Here is a 21,904-nt window from a genome sequence, read left to right as displayed (position 1 = left end):
GGTACAGGAGGTAACTCATAAAGTGGCCACTTAGTGTTAAGGAGTTATTGGTGCATAAAGAGCCATGAGAGGAGGTGACGGAGGCAGGAATGGCAACAACAATTAAACATCTTGACAAGTACCATTCAGCACAGTAACATAGCGATTAGCGCAAGCAATCCGGGTTCAATTCCCGGCGCTGTCCGTAAGGAGTTTGTACGTTCTCCTCGTAACGGTGTGGGTTTCCTCCACGTGCTTCGGTTTCCTCCCATATTCCAAAGATGTACAGGTTAGGGTTAATAAGTTGTGCGCATGCTATGTTGGCGCCAGAAGCGTGGCAGTTGAACAAAATGTTAGTTAGACCATACTATAGAGTCTTCTACCAGCCACCACACTACAGAAAGGAAGTAATAGGGTAGCAATAGAAAGACTGCAGAAAAGATTCATCAGGATGTTTCCTTGAATATGGGCTGTAGTTATGAGGAGAGATTCTTAAACAAGCACAAATAGTCAGAATCTGTTTCCCAGGACCTGGGACTCTAGATATAGAGGACACAAGTTTAAGGTCAGAGGGGAGAAGAGTACCCAGAGTGAGATGAAGAACTGCTGCATGCTTGTTCTTGCAGAAACACGGCTCTAGGACAACATTCTATGCACCATCCATCTTCAGGCCATGCCACTCAGGGACTTGCGCTAGTATTATTTTGTGACTGTATATGCTGGAACATAACTATATGGGGAGTATTGGAGTGAGCTGGAACTGGAGCCAGATACTATTAAAAAAACAAATGGAGCTCAACCACTGCATGGCAGCAGTTAGTTCTACTCATGCAAATTATTCACATCACAGGCAACTAATATGCTTCCCACCCCAATCCTGGAAAATGAACAATATGGAGCAAATACAGATCGCTTCTGGGGAAGGTATGTCCTGTACTAAATGGATGGGTTACAGCTGAACCCAAGAGGGACCAATATACTTGCAGGCAAATTTGTTAGAGCTGTTGGGGAGGGTTTAAAGTAATTTGGTAGGGGGATGGGAACCAGAGTGATAGGGCTGAGGATGGGGTAGTTGCTATACAAGTAGATGCCATGCTCAGTGAGACTGAGGAAGGACAGACAGATTACAGGGCAACATTGCAGTCAGTGGGATGAGTTAAAGTGCAACATGGGGACAAAGTTGAAAAGGGCGATGAGTACAGGACTGAAGGTGTTATATTTGAATGCACACAGTGTACGGAATAAGGTAGATGATCTTGTAGCACAGTGACAGATTAGCAGGTATGCAGTTGTGGGCATCATTGAGATCAGAGTTGGGAGATCAACATCCAAAGATACACATTATATCGAAAGGACAGAGAGGTTGGAGTGGCTCTGTTGATAAAAAAATGAAATCAAATCCTTAGAAAGAGGTAACATAGGATCAGAAGACGAAGAAACCTTGTGGGTAGACGTAAGAAACTGGAAGGGTAAAAAGACAATGATGGGTGTTATATACAGGTCTCCAAACAGTAGCCAGAATGTGGGACATAAATTACAATGGGTGATAGAAAAGGCATGCAATAATGGCAATATTATAATAGTCATGGGGGATTTCAGTTTACAGGTGCATGGAGAAAATCAGGTTGGTGCTGGATCCCAAGAGAGGAAATTTGTAGATGCCTATAAAATGGCTTTTTAGAGCAGGTTGTGGTTGTGTCCACCAGGAGAAAGGCAATTCTAGATTGGGTGTTGTGTAATGAATCAGATTTGATTAGAGAGCTTAAGGTAAAGGAACCCTTAGGAGACAGTAATCATAATATGATAGATTACACCCTGCACTTTGAGAGGGAGAAACTAAAGTCAGATGTATGAGTATTACAGTAGAGTAAAGGGAATAATAGAGGCATGAGAGAGGAGCTGGCCAAAGCTGACTCGAAGGCAACACTATCAGGGATGACGGCAGAACAGCAGTGGCTGGAGTTTCAGGGGGGGATTGGAAGATGCAGGGTAAACACTGTACATCCCAAAGATGAAAAAGTATTTTAAAAGGAAGACAGGGCAACCATGGCTGACGAGCGAAGTCAAAGAGAGTGAAAAAGCAAAAATCAACAGAAGGCAACTAAAAACCATATGCACAGAAAAGATGAAATGTGAAGGTATGCTAACTAATAATATAAAAGAGGATACCAAAAGTTTTTTCAGATATATCAAGAATTTTAAAAAAGGAGGGAGTGGATATCAGGCTGCTGGAAAATGACGCTGGATAGGTAGTAATGAGGGACAAAGAAATAGCAAATGAACATAAAAAGTATTTTGCATCTGTCTTCACTGTGGAAGACACAAGCAGTCAATGATTTGGATGATGGAACTGACAGCTTTGTGGCCAACTTTGTAGATGATACAAAGAGAGGTGGAGGGGCAGGTAGTGTTGGCAAAGCTGTGAGTCTGCAGAAGAACTTAGACTGATTGGGAGAATGGGCAAAGTGGCAGATGGAATACAGTGCATGGAAGTATATGAGCCTGTACCTCGGTGGAAGGAATAAAGGCTTAGATTATTTTCTAAACAGGGAGAAAGTTCAAAATTCAGAGATGCAAAGTGACTTGGGAGTCCTTGTGCTGGACTCCCTAAAGGTTAACCTGCAGGTTGAGTTGGTGATAAGGAAGACAAAAGCAATGTTTGCATTTATTGCAAAAGGTCTAGAATACAAGAGCAAGGATGTGATGCTGAGGCTTTATAAGGTATTGGTCAGACCGCACTTGGAGTTTTGGGTTCCTTATCTAAAAGGGGATATGCTGGCATTGGAGAGGTCAAGAGGAGGCTTGCAAAAATGATTCCAGGAATGAAGGGGTTAACATGTGAGGTATGTTTGATGGCTCTGGGCCTGTACTCACTGGAGTTTAGAAGAATGAGGGGAGATCTCTTCAAAAGCTATCAAATATTGAAAGGCCTGGATAGAGTGGATGTGGAAAGGATGTTTCCTATGGTGTGAGAGTCTAGGACCAGAGTGCACAGACTCAGACTAGAAGGATGTCTATTTAGAACAGAGGTGAGGTGAGGAGGAATTTCTTTAGCTAAAGGCTGGTGAATCTGTGGAATTTATTGCCATGATGACTGTAGAGGCCAAATCACTGAGTATATTTAAAGCAGAGTTTGATAGGTTCGTGATTAGTCAGGGTGTCAAAGGTTATGGGGAGAAGGCAGGAGAAAAGAGTCGAGAGGGATAATAAATCAGCCATGATGGAATGGCCGAGCAGACTCTCTGGGTTGAATGGCCTAATTCTGCTCCTATGTCTTATCACCTATCCCCAACGTTTGTTCCAAGTGATGGTCTGGTAATGAATTAAATGGAAAATATCGCACAGAAAGGGTTGAAGCAGTCCATTCATACTCTGCTCTAGCCTTCTCCCATCCTTCCCCATCTAATTGCATTATCTCTGTTTTACTCATATATTGTTCAGCTTTCCCCTTATTCACACCATGCACTGCCTGTGGAGGTGAGTTTCATAGTCTTCCTAGTATCTTCTGAATTCCCCAATGGATTTTTGAATGACTCCTCTTACAAGTGGAAACTTAAAATTCACAGTTATTAAGCCTACTGTTGGGTCAACTCTCAGTCTACTCATTCTCTAAACAAAGAGCAAGTTCCAAGTGGGTACTGACTCCCTTAGAGCCCCAGCTGTCGGTCAGTGCACATCACCCCTCACAACTGCTGACTGTTCTTCCCGATAGACCTTGGAGCTGGACCCCTGTGTCTCCATAAATGGACAGACGATGGCGCTCACCATGAGGGCCACCAGGCAGTGGGCTCAGCTGTATAATCTGCTCATCCTTCTCCTGGAGCTGGTCGCTGAGGATCTGGACGGAACTGTCCCTCAGTCTCAGAGCCTGTTCCAGCCTCCGAATTGTCGAGACGTGATCTTCCACCAGGACTGACTGTGGGGGAGAAAACCATCAGGAAAATGATGCTGCATCTTAGTTGGTTGCATAACACCCTTGTTTATTTACAATATTGTCCAAATTTCAAAGTTCAAAAAAAATTATTATAAACACAAGAGATGCTGCAGATGCTGGAAATCCAAACAACGCACACAAAATGCTGGAGGAACTCAGCAGGTCAGGCAGCATCTATGGAAAAGAGTAAACAGTCGACGTTTTGGGCTGAGACCTTTCATCAGGACTCTAAATTTATGATCAAAGTATGTATATATATCATCATATATACCAACCCTGAGATTCATTTTCTTGTGGGCATTCACAGTAAACCAAAGAAATACAACAGAATCAATGAAAAATTCCAACAAAGATGGACAAACAACCAATGTGCAAAAGACAAACTACAAATACAAAAAAAAATCAAATAATAATATCGTTATGTGCCATGTCGTATGACGGGGGTGATTATGGTCTTCCATCTGTATGATAGATTGCTCTTAGTAAAAGTTTTGACATAAGTGGCTTTCTATTGCCTTCTTTTGGGCAGCGTCTTAACAAGATGGGTGACCCCAGCCATTATCAACACTCTTCAGACATTGTCTACTTGTGTCAGTGCATAACCATGTAGTTGTGATGTGCACCAGCTGCTTAGACAACCTTCCACCACCTTCTCCCATGGCTTCATGTGACCTTGATCTGGGAGCTAAGCAGGCGCTACACCTTGCTCAAGAGCGATCTGCAGGCTAGTGGAGGGAAGGAGCGCCTTACACCTCCTTCGTTAGAGATGTATCTCCACCCTGCCACCATCAATAATAATAATGATAGTAAAATAATAATTTGAGCAGCGCCCATTGGAGAGATCGGAAGCCCAAGAGAATGTAGTTCACTCAGGTTCACCGAATGAGTAGAAAAGGCAGCGACTCGCGGCAGTTTGGAGCTTTGAGCAGCAGCAAATTGGACAGCAGAGACCCAAGAAGATGTAATTCACTCAGTTTTACCAATTGAGTACAAAAGGCAGTGATTTGCGGCAGTTTGGAGCTTTCAGCAGCCGGCCAATCGGAGATCAGAAGCCTGAGGAAACGTCGCTCACTCCGGTTCGCCAATTGAGTAGTAAAGGCAGTGATTTGCAGCAGTTTGGAGCTTTGAGCAGCAGCCAATCGGCGTTCAGGATCGATTGGCAAGTACAAGTTAAAATAAGGCAGGGGCAAGCAGAGCAGCCGGAGTTAGACTGAAGGTTCTTTAGGCTTGAGCTCTTTGAGGCTTCAGTGAGAGAAGGCAAAAAAGCAGCCCCACTCACAGTTTATTGTTTGTCCTTCTTTATAGTTGCTCAGTTAGAACAGTGAGAATGTCAGGCAAGATGGTGGAATACTCTTCTTGCGGGACGTGGGAAAGCAGGGAGGCCTCCAATGTCCCTGATGATTACACCTGAAGAGAAGTGCAGCCAGCTACTGCTTCTAACACTCTGCATTAAGCAGTTGGAGCTGGAACTGGATGCGCTCCGGATCATTCAGGAGGCTGAGCAGGTGATAGACAGAACATATAGAGAGGTGCAGGACACAAGAGACTGGGTGACAGTCATGAAGGGGAAAGGGGTTAAAGAGCCAGTGCAGAGTACCCCTGTGGTCACCCCCGTCAACAACAGGTATGCTACTTTGGATACTGTTGGGGGGAGGGGGGTTTGGCCTAACAGAGGAAAGTCTCTGGCACTGAGTCTGACTCTGCGACTCAGAAGGAAAGGGGGGAGAAGAGGCGAGCTGTGGTGATAAGGGATAGGGAAAGGAGGTTTTGTGGATGAGCACGAGATTCCCAGATAATATGTTGCCTCTGGGGTGCCAGGGTCCGGGACATCTCAGATCAAGTCCTCAGCATTCTCAAGTGGGAGGGGGAACAGCCAGAGGTTGTGGTCCATGTTGGTACCAATGACATGGGTCAGAAGGGTGATGAGGTCCTGCAAAGTGAGTTCAGGGAGTTAAAGTTAAAGTTCAGGACCTCAAGAGTTGTGATCTCAGGATTGCTACCTGTGCTACATGCCAGTGAGACCAGAACTAGGAAGATTATACAGTTTAACATGTGTTAAGGAGTTCATGTTGGAGGGAGGGCATAAGATTTTTGGATCATTGGGCTCTCTTCCAGGGAAGGTGGGACCTGTACAGAAGAGACAGTTTGCACCTGAACTGGAAGGTGTCTAATATTTTAGTGGGAAGGTTTGCTAATGCTGCATGGTGGGCTTTAAACTAGAGCCGCAGAGGAATGGGGACCAGAGCACCAGAACAGACAGTGGGGAGGTTGTAGAGACTGATGTTGTTAGGACCTCTGACAAAAACAGGAATCAAATGGTTGAGCGTGGTGGGACTAATGTTCTAAGCTGCATATATTTCAATGCAAGTAGTATTGTAGGAAAGGCAGATGAGCTCAGGGCATGGATCAACATATGGAATTATGATATTGTAACTATTAGTGAGACTTGGTTGCAGGAGGGGCAGGACTGGCAGTTCAGTATTCTGGGGTTCAGTTGTTTTGGATGCAACAGAGAGATAGGGATTAAAGGAGGGAGGGGTGGTGTTACTAGGCAGGGAAAATGTCACAGCAGTGCTCAGTCAGGACAGACTGGAGATCCCATCCAGTGAGGCACTATGGGTGGAACTGAAAAATAAGAAAGGTATGATCATATTAATGGGGCTATATTACAGACCACCCAACAGTCCCAGGGATTTAGAGGAACAAATTTGCAGAGAGATCACAGACTGTTGCAAAAAACATAAGGTTGTTAAACAGGTGATTTTTAACTTTCCAAATATTGACTGGGACTTCCACACTGTAAAAGGGCTAGATGGAATAGAGTTTGTCAAATGCGTTCAGGAAAGTTTGCTTCATCAGTGTGTAGAAGTCCCAATGAGAGAAAGTGCGATAGTGGATCTACTATTAGGGAATGAGACAGGGCAGGTGACAGAAGATTGTGTAGATGAACACTTTGCATCTAGTGATCACAACGTCATTAGTTTCAAAGTAAATATGCAAAAAGATAAGTCTGGTCAGTGGGTTGAGATTCTAAATTGGAGAAAGGTCAATTTTAATAATATCAGAAAGGATCCGGCAAAAGTGCACTTGGTAAGTAGGAGGCCTTCAAAAGTGAAATTTTGAGAGTACAAAACTGATATGTGCCTGTCAGAATAAAAGGTAAAGATAACAGGTGTAAGGAACTTTGGTTTACAAGAGATACTGTGGCCCTGGTTAAGGGAAAAAAAAAAGAGGTGCATAGCAGGTATAGGAAGGCAAGAACAAATCAGGTGCTTATGTAGTATAAGAAATGCAAGAGAACACTTTAGAAAGAAATCTGGAGGACTAAAAGAAGGCAAGAGGTTGCCCTAGCAGTCAAGGTGACAGATAATCCCAAGAGATTCTACAGATATGTTAAGAGCAAAAGGATTGCAAAGGACAGAATTGGTCCTCTGGAAGATCAGAATGGTAATCCATATGTGGAGCCAAAAGAGATGGGCCAAGATCTTAAATACTTTTTTTTTTTGCATCTGTATTTACTCAGGAGATGGATTCAGAGTCTACAGACGAGACGCAAAGTGACAGCAACTTCATGGACCCCATACAGATTAGAGTAGATAATCCCCAGGGCCTAACAAGGTGGACCCTGCAAAACGCAAATGCAAAAATTGCTGGGCACTTTAGCAGAGATATTTAGATCATCATTAGTGACAGGTGAGGTACCAGACAATTAGAGGATAGCCAATGTTGTTCCGCTGTTCAAGAAAGGCTCTAAAAATAAGCCAGGGAATTATTGGCCACTGAGCCTGACATCAGTAGTGGGAAAGTTATTGGAAGGTATTATGAGTTTGAAGGTATATGAGTATTTGGATAGACATGGACTGATTAAAGATAGCAAACACGAGGAAATCTGCAGATGCTGGAAATTCAAGCAACACACACAAAATGCTGGTGGAACGCAGCAGGCCAGGCAGCATCTATAGGAAGAAGTACAGTCAACATTTCAGGTTGAGACCCTTCGTCAGGACTAACGTAAAAAAGAGATAGTAAGAGATTTGAAAGTGGGAGGGGGAGAGGGAGATCCAAAATGATAGGAGAAGACAGGAGGGGGAGGGATGGAGCTAAGAGCTGGAAAGTTGATTGGCAAAAGGGATACAAGGCTGGAGAAGGGGGAGGATCATGGGACGGAAAGCCTTGGAAGAAAGAAAGGGGGAAAGGAGCACCAGAGGAAGATGGAAAACAGGCAAGGAGTTATTGTGAGAGGTAAAGAGAGATAGATAGATAGATAAATAAATAAATAAATTTAGGGATGGGGTAAGAAGGGGAAGAGGGGCATTAACGGAAGTAAGAGAAATCAAAATTCATGCCATCAGGTTGGAGGCTACCCAGACGGAATACAAGGTGTTGTTCCTCCAACCTAAGCATGGCTTCATCTCGACAGTAGAGGAGGCCATGGACTGACATATCAGAATGGGAATGGGACGTGGAATTAAAATGTGTGGCCACGGAGAGATCCTGCTTCCTCTGGCGGACAGAGCTGTGGGTACACTGTGGTTTGAGTATCTCAGAAACTGCTGATCTCCTGGAATTTTCACACACATCAATCTCTGGAGTTTACAGAGAATAGTTATGAAAAACAACAAAAAAAAAGAATCCAGTGAACAACAGTTCCATGGACAAAAGTGCCTTGTTAATGAGAGAAGTCAGAGGAGAATGGTCAGACTGGTTCAAGCTGACAGGAAGGTGACAGAAACTCAAATAACCACACGTTACAACAGTGTGCAGAAGAGCATCTCTGAATGCACAACATGTTGAACCTTGAAGTGGATGGGCTACAGCAGCAGAAGACCATGAGCATACACCCAGTGGCCACTTTACTAGGTATAGGTGGTTAAATGGGGCATCATGGTTGCGCAGACCAGTTGGCCGAAGGGCCTGTCACAATTCTATCACTACAACTGACTGGCGAAATTCCACCAAAGTTCTTTCAATAGCGTAGGCAAACCAAAGTCAGCACCTGCTCCCAGACCAACAACCACACCACTGAAGCTCTGATCACCCTCAATCTATTCCAACAGCCAGGCTGTATGACCTGCACACTAGACACCAGATTGCTGAAGAAAGCACTCTACTCCAAGTTCCATTTTGGCAAGAAATAAAAAGTCCTGAGGACTTTCTCAAACCCTCTGAAAGGACATAACATCCTTCCTGACTCATTGAAATACATTACCAGCAAAGGGCAGCTCAAACTGATGAAGAAGCACCTGGGAACATAGAGGTGGTATGGTAGCATAGCAGTTAGTGTACTGCTTTTACAGTGGCCCAGGTTCAATTCCCGCCGCTGTCTGTTAGGTGTTTGTGTGCTCTGGTTTTCCTCCCACTTTCCAAAAATGGACAGGTTAGTTGGTCACAAGGGTGAAATTGGGTGGCAAAAGTTCATTGGACACAAAGAGCCCGTTACCGTGCTGTACCCCTAAACAGAGACAAAAATAGGAACAGGTCCTTCCCCTCCATGATGTTCTGCCAAATTAATGAAAGCAATACAGTGATTAAATGCTTATTTAAACTAATCCCTTCTGCCTCATTCTCTCATGCTGTAATGCCTCTGTCGTATCTGCCTCCACCACTACCCCAACAAAGAATACACTGAGTATTTTAATACTCTAGCGGGTGTGCATAAGTGACCCCCACGCCCATCCTGTGAGCTCGACCTGGCCCACAGTGGACCCATCCACCATTTGAGAAGCCACAGAGGCAAAGGAGAAACACATACCTTCTGTGTACTCACTAAACTGTCAGGGGAAGTCAAACTTAACAAAAATACAAATCAGCATTTCACACAGTATAGACCAGTGTCAAGAAACTACGTCCACATCAATTTCCTTAGTGAAGATCACTACGGAAAACCTTCATATTAAAGTAAACTTCGTCTCTTAGCGGAAGATATGTTGGAGACTGGAACCTTTTTTAACATCCCTTAGGATTTCAGGAATAACTTCCACTGCACCCTTAAACTGTGTCATCTCAAAAGAAATCAACAATCAAAGTGTTGTACAGAACCCTTAACACAGTCAGTTCAAAAGGTCTAAATGGAAATTACAGGCTGGTAAGCAGAGAAACTGACTTCAGCTTGACAACAGATGCATTATTTTTACAGCCTCTGTTGCCTCAGGGTCAGCTAGATTCAGCACAACAGCTCTGACAAGCTCATGGGCTGAACTGTTGAAGCAGGTTATCTTAAAATCCCAGCGTGCCCTGTGATCACAGGAAGCATGTGTTACACTTTGAAACTATTGCTCAGAAACACCCTCTGGGCATCAACTACTAAAAATAGACCCAGAAAAAAGAGAAAACTGTTTTTCACATGCACTGGTGTCAGGGATTGGAAACAACAATATAACACCTCCCCCCCCCCCCAGTCTACTCACTTTCAAGGACTCTACAACTCATGTTCTCAATATTATTTATTAATTAGTTATGATTTTTATTATTGTTGTTGCATTTGCACCATCTGTCTTCTTCTGCACATTAGTTGTTTTCCATCTTTGTATATAGTTTTTCATTGATTCTATTGTATTTCTTTGTTCTAGTGTGAATGTCAGCAACAAAATGAAGCTCAGGGTAGTATATCGTGACATTTATTTACTTTGATAATAAATTTAACCCCCCCCCCCATCACTGTGCTATATTATAAACACAAGATGCCACTATATACATTAAACCACTTTTTATAATGCTGGTGACATTGTAAATGCATGCTGGCATTAATGTATTTAGGTACATTTTATTCCCTATCAGTACTCCTAACTTTATTTTTATGTAATCCTTCATTCTGTGTAATTGTTGAAGGCTGTTGTTTTTGGGTGCGTGCAGCACCAACACATCACATCAATTTCCTATTACATGTAAATGTATATGCCAAGTAAAGTTCAAAGTAAATTTATTATCAAAGTACATATATGTCACCATATACAACCCAGAAATTCATTTTCTTGCAGGCATTCACAGTAGAACAAAGAAACACAATAGAATCAATGAAAAACCATACACAACCAACCAATGTGCACAAAATAAACTGTGCAAGTACAAAAATATTTGTCATTATTATCACAAAAAATTGTCAAAAATACATAATAAACACCAAGAAATTCAAGACAATAAATTCAGAAAAATGCCAAGAGAAACTAGAAACTCTCCAACACATTACAGGATCCTGCAGCAGTTTAACTCAATCTGATTATTTAACACAGGCACAATGAAGCGGCAAACGTCATTCACCAGAAACTTGTTTTAAAATACAAGCTCATAAAAGGAACCACACCTTACTATAAATACAAGCCTGATCCAGTTTTAGAGTCAGAGTCCCACAAATATATAAGGACTGATCTGTTATTACTCCATAATAAACATCCAGATATAATAATACAGGATAAACAAGCAAGAACAGCTCACTTAATAGATATAACCATTCCAAACACACAACATACAGAAATCAATAAGTGAAAAACACCAGAAATATGCTTAATTAAAAGAGGAAATTGAAAGACTTTGGAATATGAACAGCATATAAATTGTCCCAATAGTGATATCTACAACTGGTATCATCCCAAAGGCACTACACAATAACATTAAAAATTAGGCCTACATTGTAATATTTATGCAAATCTTCAGAGAGCCACAATACTAAACACTACTAGAATAGTCCGAAATTTCTTATCAATTAATAAATGAGTGTGCTTGGCTATGCCCGTACTTCAGGTTTTACCAGCTTGAGCTGAGAAGAAAATAACAGTAATAATAATAATAAATAATATTGAAAACATGAGTTGTAGTTGATCCTTGATAAACTATGAATACTGCAAATAAATTAAACTAAGAATAGTGGAAAGAGCACCAGCTGCTCAAGATCTTTATCTCAACATGTTAACCATCTCCTTAGTGGGATATGATGGCATTGAGATGACATTAGATTAGCAGCTCAGAGGGCTGGATTGTCAATCAGGCAATGCAATTCAAAATTTAGTCTGAATTATTCAAATAACTTCTGAAATAACAACTTGGCAATGATAGTTATGTTTTATTATGAAAATAGTAGTAATAATAATGAAATTACCAGGCTCCTGAGAAAACTCAACCCACCTCACTAATGTCATTCTGGAAAGAAAATCTGCTATTCTTACGAAGTCTGGCTGTATACGGAACTTTAAAACGGTTTATCTGGCTTTACAGGTCAAGAACAAAGAGGAGTGGGCAATAAATTAGACCTTGCTAGCAATGCGTATGTCCTATGACTGAAACAAGTCAAAGTATTGAGTACAGGGGTAGGGATGTTATGTTGAAGTTATACAAGACATTGGTGAGGCCTAAATTTGGAGTATTGTGTGCAGTTCTGGTCACCTACCTACAGAAAAGATGTCCACTAAGATCGAAACAGTGCAGAAAAAGATTACAAGGATGTTGCCAGGACTTGAGGACCTGAGTAACAGAGAAAGGCTAAATAGGTTAGGACTGTATTCCCTGGAGAGTAGGGAAATTTGATAGAAGTACACAAAATTATAGATAGGGTAAGTGCGAGTAGGCTTTTCCACTGAAGTTGGGTGAGACTGGAAGTAGAGGTTATAGGTTAAGGGGGAAAGGTGAAATATTTAAGGGTGAACTTCTTCACTCAGAGGCTGGTGCGAGTGTGGAACGAGCTGCCAGCGTAAGTGGTGAATGTGGGTCCGATTTCGACATTGAAGAGAAGTTCGGATAGGTACATGGATGAGAAAGGTATGGAGGGCTATGTTCTGGGTGCGGGTAGATGGGACTAGGCAGAAGATCAGGTCAGCACAGACTAGACAGGCTATAGAGCCTGGTTCTGTGCTGTAGTGCTCTATGACTCTGTGACTCCATATAAAAAAAAAGAGGGACACTGACTAGAGACAAATGAAGTCAGGAGTAGACCACATGACCATTCAGGCTGTTGAGCCATTCAATAAGATTGTGGCTGATCTGATTTTAAACTCTATTCACCATTTCCATCTACCCACAGTGTTTCTTCATTCTCTTGCTTATAAAATCTACTACTACGTCGACTCAGGCCTAGGGGGCTGGTGTCAGGCACGTTGAAGGACTCTCCACTTCTCCCTCATCAGTGTGTTCAATTGTTTTACATTAGCCGCGCCAATGTCTTCTAGGAGCGTGTTGACCATAGTCTTGGGAGGGTGCCCAGGGTTCATCCTCACATGCTTGGGCTCCCATATGATGACTAGGCTGGCAGGTAGCTCGGGGTGGCATAGACAGTGCCTCGCTAGTTGCAGTCTTCTCGCTTTGATTTTAGTGGTGAGCATCGGTAGGTTGTCATAGAACTCGACGTTCGTCACGTGCTATTGCCAACTCACGTCAAGAGCCATCCGGAGCATTCGTGTATAGCAACCACCTAGAGACTTTCACATAGTCTTGTTGAGTGTCCACGTCTCGCAACCGTACGCGAGGATGGACTCTATGACTGCTATGAAGATCCTCTTTTTAAGCCCTCTGGTCAGGTTCGACTTCCAGATTTCCTTCATGTCGCTCCTAACCCTCCACGCCGGCGCCTTCCGTATCTTTATGTCCTTCTCTGAACTCATCATTCTTGACCCGAGGTACTTGAAGTCAAAGACTTTCTTAATGGTATCATTCTTTACGGTCTTGAGAGTACCTTCGTCGCAGTTAAACACCATGTACTCTGTCCTTTTAGCATTTACGTGAAGTCCAACTTTATTGCACTCAATTTCCACTTTTGTCAGTAGCTGCTATGCTTCCTCCATCTGGTTAGAGAGCAGGACTATGTCATCTGCAAAATCGAGATCTGTGAGCGTAACTGGTCTGACCCTTTAGGTTTGTCCTGGTTGTATGGTAAAACCAAGCTTGTCATGATCTGTGGTAGCTTGACGTAGAGCGTAATCAGGGACGATTATAAAGATGTAGGGTGCCAGAGTGTCTCCTTGCAGCACACCAGCTAGGAGCTCGAACACTGCTGTTTCTCCGTCTGGTGATACAACTTTCCCCATGGTTTTAGTATAGCTGCACTCTTATAAAATCATAGAGTCATATAGCACTGAAACAGACCCTTCAGCTCAAGTGGTCCATGCCAAACAAGATTCCTATCTAAGCTAATCCCATTTGCCTACGTTTGGCCTACGTCCCCCCGTGACCCAATGCCTTTTGAATGTTGTTAATGTACCTGCCTCAGCCACTTTGTTTCAGCAGCTTATTCCATATACTGATCATCTCCTGGGTAAAAAAACTTGCCCCTCAGGTTCCTATTAAATCATTCCCTTCACGCCTTAAATCTAAGCCCTTTATTTCTCATTCCCCACCTCTGGGGGAAAAAGGTAGTGTGACCTCATTTTATCCATGCCCCTCATGATTTTATACACCTCTGTAAGATAACGCACATTATAAATCTATCTCGTCTGCCTTAGAAGTATTCAAAGGTTCTACATCCAACAACTGTCTTTTGAGGGAAATAATTCCCAAAGTCTCACACCCTCTAAGGTTTTGCGTCATCATTATCTTTAATGGAGCAGGGCTTATTTATAAACAGTAGTTCCTGGTTCTAGATTCTTCTACAACGGAAACATGTTCTTTACACTGGCCCTGTTAAGACTGCTTAGCATCTTGCACGTTTCAGCAACATCCCTTCACATTCATCTAATGCCCTTCCACATTCTGCTAGGACGTGCCAAGCAAATGACAGGCACTGATATACAGAGAGGCACTGTGGTGCAAGTCCATGAATGTGGCAACACAGGTGGGCATGGCAGTAAACAAGGCATTCAATGCGCTTGCCTTCATAAAATGAGGCTTTGAGTACAAGACTTGGGACACAGCAGTTAGTGCAATAATATACAGCACCAGCAATCAGGTTTTAATTCCCGCCACTGTCTGGAAGGAGTTTGTACAGCCTCCCCGTATCCAGGTGCTCCAGTTTCCTCCCACATTCTGAAAACGTATGGGTTAGGGTTAGGGTTCATAAGTTGTGTTGGTGCCAGAAGCATGGCAATACTTGTGGGCTGCCCCCAGCACATATTTGGATTGTGTCAGTCGTTGAAGAAAAAAAAACAATGCATTTCACTGTTTTGATGTACATGCGATGAACAGAGATAATAAAAAAATCATGTTGCAGTTACTGTATAAAAAACATGGATTAGACCACACTTGGAGTATTGTGTATAGTTCTGGTCATCACACGATAGAAAGAATGCGGTAAAGAGAATGCAGAAGAGTTTCACCAGAAAGTTGTCTGGAATGGAGGGATGTAGTTACAAGGCAAAATTGGATTGGCTGGGTTTATTCTCAATCAGATGCAGGAGGCACTGGAGTCACCATGTAGATGTTTATAAATTTATAAGGGGCCTAGATTGTTGGAATCTTTGTTCAGGGCAAGGAAGTCTAGAACTAGAAGGCACAGGGTTAAAGTGAGAGGGTAGAAGCTTAAAGAAGATCTGTAGAGTAGGGTTTTCCACACAGAGGAAGGTGAATAGTTGGAAAGAGCTACGGAAGGAAGCAGTGGAGGCAGATTCAACTACAACAGTTCAGAGGTACTTGACAGGTACTCGAATAGAAGAGGCCTATGTGGGTAAATGTGATGGACATCCTGTCAGCAAGACAATGTTGCCTGAGAGGGTCTATTTCTGCACCGTTCTGTAATTCAAATCTTCTGATGATACAAAACCAGCCTGTGCAACCGTTCTTCATCAGACAACCCAGCCATTCTAGGTACAAGTCTAGTGCAGCTCCTTTGGATTACTTCCAAAACATTCACAGCATTCCTTAAATAAGACAACAGTACTCCAGGTGTGGTTTCATCAAAGAGTTAGACAATGGAAGAGCAACCTCTGAGCCTTTGCATTCATTTCCTTGAGCAATAAATGACATTCTGTTGAGTACTTATTTTATTTATTTAGGAGGTATAGCACAGTAACAGGCCGTTCAGAGCCAACGCGCCCGCACCATCCAATTACACCCACGTGACCAATTAACCTACTAACACCTGCATCTTTGGAACACAGTCCGAGGATGTGCTGGAGGCAGCCTGCAAGTGTCACTGTGCTTCTGGCGCCAATATAGCATGCCCACAGCTTACTAACCCGAACCCGTACATCTTTGGAATATGGGAGGAAACCAGAGCACCCAGAGGAAACCCATGCGGTCACAGAGAGAGCGGACAAACTCCGTACGGACAGCTGCAGAATTTAATCTGGGTCACTAGTGCTCTCAATATTTACCGCTTATTTATTTATTATTATTATTTCTTTCTTTTTGTACTTGCACAGTTTGTTGTCTTTTGTATACTGGTTGAACACCCACGTTGGTGTGGTCTTTCATTGATTCTGTTATGGTTACTACTCTATGGATTTATTGAGTATGCCCGAAAGAAAATGAATCGCAGAGTTGTATATGGTGATATATATGTACTTTGACAATAAATTTACTTTGAACTTTGGATTGGATTTTGGTGCTAATTATTTATTGCTTTATTTTTTAGAACCATACACTTGGTTACCCAGATTGTTCAGTATCTTGAGCTCTTCAATCTCTCAACATTTTATATATTTTTTCAATTTTGTGTGCCAAAATGAACAATTTCACTTTTTGCCACATTACTTTTACATCTGCCAGAGCTTTATCATGTCATTTAACCTATCATCATCCCTCTGTGGCCTCCCATTTTTTCACAATTTATTTTCCGAGCTAGCTTTGTACCATCAGCAAATTCAATAACTTTTGGCACCTTCATCTGAGTTATTGATATTAATAATAATAATAATTGCTGCTAGCCTGCAGGTCACCCTTGGACAAGGTGTAACACCTGCTTAGGCCCACCCCCCACCCACGATCAGGATCAAGTGAAGCCATGGGACCAGGTGGTGCATCTCACAAGTCCTGGCTATGCAAACACTGACACCAGGCACACAAGCTTTGAAGAGTATTGATAATGGCTGGGGTCACCCATCTTGGAAAGTCACTGCCCAGAAGAAGACAATGGCAAACCACTTCTGTTGAAAAATTTTCCAAGAACAATCATGGTCATGGAACGACCATGATCGCCCACATAACAACACAGCACATAATGAAGGAGTAAAAGTTGAGGTCCAAGCACTAATCCCTGGAGTACACCACTCATTACATCTTGCCAACTAGAGGAAAAAAAACATTTATGCCAAATATGATTTGTATTAGCCAGCCAATTTTCTACCTCCTAGATGAACTTTTATTTTCCCCTATAATCTTTTATGCAGCATCTAATTACAGTGCATGTACCCATTCAACGTATATTTATTATCAAAGTACCTATATGCCACCATATCCTACCCTGAGATTCATTTTCTTGTGGGCATTCACAGTGGATACAAAGAAAAACAGTAGACTCAATGAAAAACTACAAAGACAAATAAAGAACCAATATGCAAAAGACAAACAGTGCAAATACAAAAAAAGTAATAATAATAATAACGATAAATAAAATTAAATGAATAAGAAATAAATGGAGAACATGAGTAGTAGAGTCCTTGAAAGTGAGTCCATTGGTTGTGGAATCAGTTCGGTGTTCCTCTATGTTACTTCAAAATAACTCCAATAAGTTGATTGGTCTCGCTGTACAGTAATACAATGCCACACTAGTTTATCCTTATTTTGATAGCAACCTTTGCAGATAATTGTGAAAGGCCATCGTTACTTAAGTAGACAGTGGCAGCTCTCTGGAGGCCTGCTGCCAATTAACCCAACCAGAAAGTGACAGGAGTATTAACTCACTCAGACGCAAAGCCATCAATCAGTCGCTACATTGAATTAGAGGGATTGATGTACCATTTCTTCCAGCTGGTGATTCAAGTCCTCTTTCTCCAAACGTATCTTTTCATAGGCTTGAATGACCTCATCCAGGTGATCCTCCCTCTCTTTGCTGTCTTGAAGCTGAAAATTCATTAAAAGTCATCGTATAATTGATGAAATACACAAGGGAATCTACCTACACGAGAGGATTGGCCAGTTATGTGGTACAGTACTGAATCTAATATTTCCTTTATTATAATATTGAAGCGCAAGATTTATTTATTGATTTTTATTTACTTATTGAGATTCAGTGCAGATTAGGCCCTTCCAGTCCTTCGAGCCACACTGCCCAGCAATCCCCCATTTAACCCTAGCCTAATCAGAGGACAATTTACAATGACCAATTAACCTACCAACTGGTATGTCTTTGGACTGTGGGTGGAAACCGGAGCACCCAGAGGAAACCCATGCGGTCACAGGGAGAACCTTTCAGGCGGCGGCAGTAATTGAACCCGGCTTGGCTGTACTGTAAAGCACTGTGCTAACTACTATGCTACCGTGCCACCCTATTTTAGAGTAACACACAAAATGCTGGGGTAACTCAGCAGGTCAGGCAGCATCTATGGAGATGAATGGTTCAGACTGAGACCTTTCATCAGCATTCACGATAAATGGCCTACTACCCTGATGAGGCCAAACTCAGGTTGGAGTAGCAACACCTCATATTCCATCTGGGTAGCCTCCAACCTGATGGCATGATCATTAATTTCTCCAACTTCTGGTAGTCTCTCCTTCCTACCCCCTTCGTTATTTTTCTGGTCTCCATTCTGGTTACCCACACACCCCTTCTCTTCTTCTCACCTGCTCATCATCTCCCCCGATGCCCCTCCTCCTTCCATGTTCCTCTGTCCTCTCCTATCAGATTCCTTCTTCTTCAGCCCTTCTACCTATCACCTCCCAGCTTCTCACTTCATCCTCCCTCCCCAAACCACTCACTTCTACCTCACCTGATCTCACCTATCACCCGCCAAGTTCTACTCATTCCCATCCCCCCACCTTCTTATTCTGGTTTCTTCCCCCTTCCTTTCCAGTCCCAACGAAGGCTCTCAGTCCAAAACATCGACTATTTATCCCTCTCCATAGATGCTGACTGACCTACTGAATTCCTGCAGCGTTTTGTATGCATTACTCTGGGTGGGCCAACATTTTTTGCCCACTGTGAGCCAGCATCATTAACCACAGCAGCCCTAGTGCAAAAGGCACACCCATGGTTCCGCGATTCTGGTTGAATAGTGCATTGAGGGAAATATTCGCAATAGAGATTTTGGTTAGGATCTGGACTGCCCCTCCAGGAGAAACAACAGCAGAGGTCAATTTAATTACAGGGTTCCACATAAAATACAAGCTCCTGAAAGAAAAGCAACAAAACACACACACACACACACACACACAAAATGCTCGAGGAACTCATCAGCTCAGATACAACCTATGGAAGGAAACAGTCTCAGCCCAAAATGTCAACTGCTTATTTCTCTCCATAAATGCTGACCTGACCTGCTGTGCTCCTCTAGCATTTTGTATGTGCTACAGAGAGAAGTCAGGAGAATGGAACACTACTTGCCCCTCCACCAGTCTTTGCATAAATCTGCATTGATTCCAACCATTTTCTTGGTGTAACTATTCTTCCTTAGATCCCATCCACACCTCTTCCTCCTCAACTTAAACTTGCGCCAGTTGGTTGAAGAGAAAAGCAAGCAAAAATAAAGCCCGAACCTGATTCCTGAGATGGCCCAGCTGTTCCCTCAGACGTCTGTTCTCATTGCGCAGCAGAATGATGTCGAGTAGGCCTTGGGGTGATTTCCGATCATCCCCGCATTCATTGGAGAAGGAAAACTGGGAAATAAACAAAATAAAGGAATAGAGTCCATCAGCCAATCAGATCCTCAGGCTAGATCCATTATTCAGTAAGATCTCGGCTGCTATAGCGTTCAACCCCAATGTCTCGTTGTCCAAAATACTTTTGGTTGGTTTACTGAACATCCACAGACATCTGAAAGAGAATTCTTCACACACTGTCCACCCTCCTTCTTTGTTCCTCTCTGTCACTCAGATTTAGCTGAGTTGTGCTACTAAAGTATGGCTTAGCTAGGAACAGTTCTATGCCTGTAGGGGGGAGTTGTAGGTTTAAAATCACACTCAGGAGACTTCAGCAAAAACATCTCAACTATCGTCCTAGTGTCACATTTTGCCCAACAATCAGGCAAAGATAGACGATCTAGTCACTCCCTTCCTAAGCCATGCAGTTCAGTCCTATATTAGTATTCCTTCTCCTAAAGTAAGTTGCTCTATCAGACCTGTGAGCATTGAAGTGAGGGTATGGCCTACAAAACTCCTTCTCCACATCTAATTCCCTGTACCTTGATCACTTACACATCACCCTGCCCCTTCATTCATCCCACCATCACCTATCTTGTACTCTGCTGAGGAACCCATCCCCCAACTTATCCACCTCTTCACCTTCTCTTCCAGATTTTACACTTCCCTCTAAAAATCCAACCCTTTCAATCAAGGTTTGACACAAGAACATGTTAAGAACTACATTTACATGCCATTCTGACTCCTTTTTTTAGAACATGTTAAATTGTTTCATGGCCATTTGAAAGGTAGTCATTATTATAATGTATGAAATGCCAATTTACATATATCAAGCTCACACAAGAAGCAATGCAATAACCACCTGTGTGGAAATGTGATTTGAAGAACAACTGCTGAGCAGAACATTTGAGGCCAACATCCCTGATCTTCTTAGGACAGATGACTAGGTTTTCCTAAGTTTCAAAGATCCCAGATGATAAGACACAGGGTGGGGTCATAAAGCCATAAACTGTAAGACAAGGGAGCATAATTAGGCCATTCAGCCCATCAGCTCTGCTCCACCATTCTATCATAGCTGATTTATTATCCCTCTCAACCCTATTCTCCTGCCTTCTCTCCATGATCTTTGACACCTTTACTAATCAACAACTGATCAACCTCCACTCTAAATATACCCAGCGACCTGGACTCCACAGGTGGCAATGCATTCCACAGGTCACCATCCTCAGGCTAAAGAAATTCCTCCTCAGCTCTGTTCTTTTACGGCGGCCTTCAATCATCATGAGCACTCACTTGTGGGAGAGACAGCACGAGGTTTAAAAAGAGCTCAGGGCCTTTCGGGACTTTTCAGGCCAATTTTTAAAAAAAGGTGAGGTATAAGAGGAACAGCCATTTTGGGAATAGCTATTGTTGGAGTGGGCCAGTGTTAGAGTGGTCAGACTTTAGCTCAAGAGGCTTAGGTGAGAAAGGGGTGAAAGTTGTAAGTAAGTTTCTAATAAGTTTTTTTTTTCCTTTGTGTATTTAGTACATAGGTAGTGCAGGAAGAATGGGCCCAGGGTTCGTAGTATGTTCTTCATGTCAGCTGTGGGAATGCTGGGAGACCTCCAGTCTCCCTGATAACTACAGCTGCATGAGGTGCATCAAGCTGGAGTTCTTTGGACACCATATAAAGGAACTGGAGCTGTAGCTCAATAACCTTCAGCTCATACAGGAAAATGAGCAGGTGATAGACAGGAGGTACAGGAGGTAGTCATCCCTAAGTTTCAGGGGGCAGGTAGCTGGGTGACTTTCAGAAGAGGTAAAGGGAATAGGCAGCCAATGCAGATTACCCCTGAGGCGATTCCCCTCAATAATAAGTACAGTGAATGCCGGTAAACTAAGCCATTGGCTAATTGGATAAGCCACCTATTTGGGACAACTCTTAAAGAACAAAAACAAATTGAGAAAATAGCCGGGATTCTCTTAGTTTATTTAGGACACTATGCCGCTTAATTGAAGCAGGAGACTGGTGATAAACAGTTTCTAACCAGCGTCAGACTGTGCTTAGAGCAAACTGTTTTTAAATAGCATCACTTGCGTGTGTTTGTGTTCAAAAAGCAGTGATTTTTGTCACTGATAGTTGGAAAAAAATAAGAATAAGACACCTCAGAACTGTTTCGCTCACTGCGGTTTCAAGCATTCAGGCTTGGAGAGTCCGGAAATGGCTGTGAGTAAAAATAAAACGATTTCACTACTTCAGCAAGTTAGGAATTATGAAGAATTGGAAGATATCGACAATCATCTTGAATATTACAATGAAAATGAAGATTTGGAGGATGCAATCATTGATAGCATTGTATG

At 42.6% G+C, this 21,904-nt stretch overlaps 1 protein-coding gene across 3 annotated transcripts in view; it reads right to left on the bottom strand.

The window, feature by feature from the left end:
* Positions 1–21,904, bottom strand: part of tbkbp1 (TBK1 binding protein 1) — a 182,686-nt gene that overhangs the window by 125,476 nt on the left and 35,306 nt on the right. For all 3 annotated transcript variants that reach the window (XM_063037938.1, XM_063037937.1, XM_063037939.1), the window contains exons 3-5: positions 19,463–19,582; positions 17,726–17,830; positions 3,745–3,895 (exon numbers count right to left, since the gene is read on the bottom strand). In XM_063037938.1, coding sequence (XP_062894008.1) covers positions 3,745–3,895; positions 17,726–17,830; positions 19,463–19,582 — 376 coding nt within the window. The remainder of the gene's footprint in view (positions 1–3,744; positions 3,896–17,725; positions 17,831–19,462; positions 19,583–21,904) is intronic.

Source organism: Mobula hypostoma, chromosome X1, assembly GCF_963921235.1.
Source record: "Mobula hypostoma chromosome X1, sMobHyp1.1, whole genome shotgun sequence".
Classification (NCBI taxonomy): Eukaryota; Metazoa; Chordata; class Chondrichthyes; order Myliobatiformes; family Myliobatidae; genus Mobula; species Mobula hypostoma.
The sequence above is the reverse complement of the archived record's forward strand: the minus strand, read 5'-3'. Positions and strand labels throughout refer to the sequence as shown.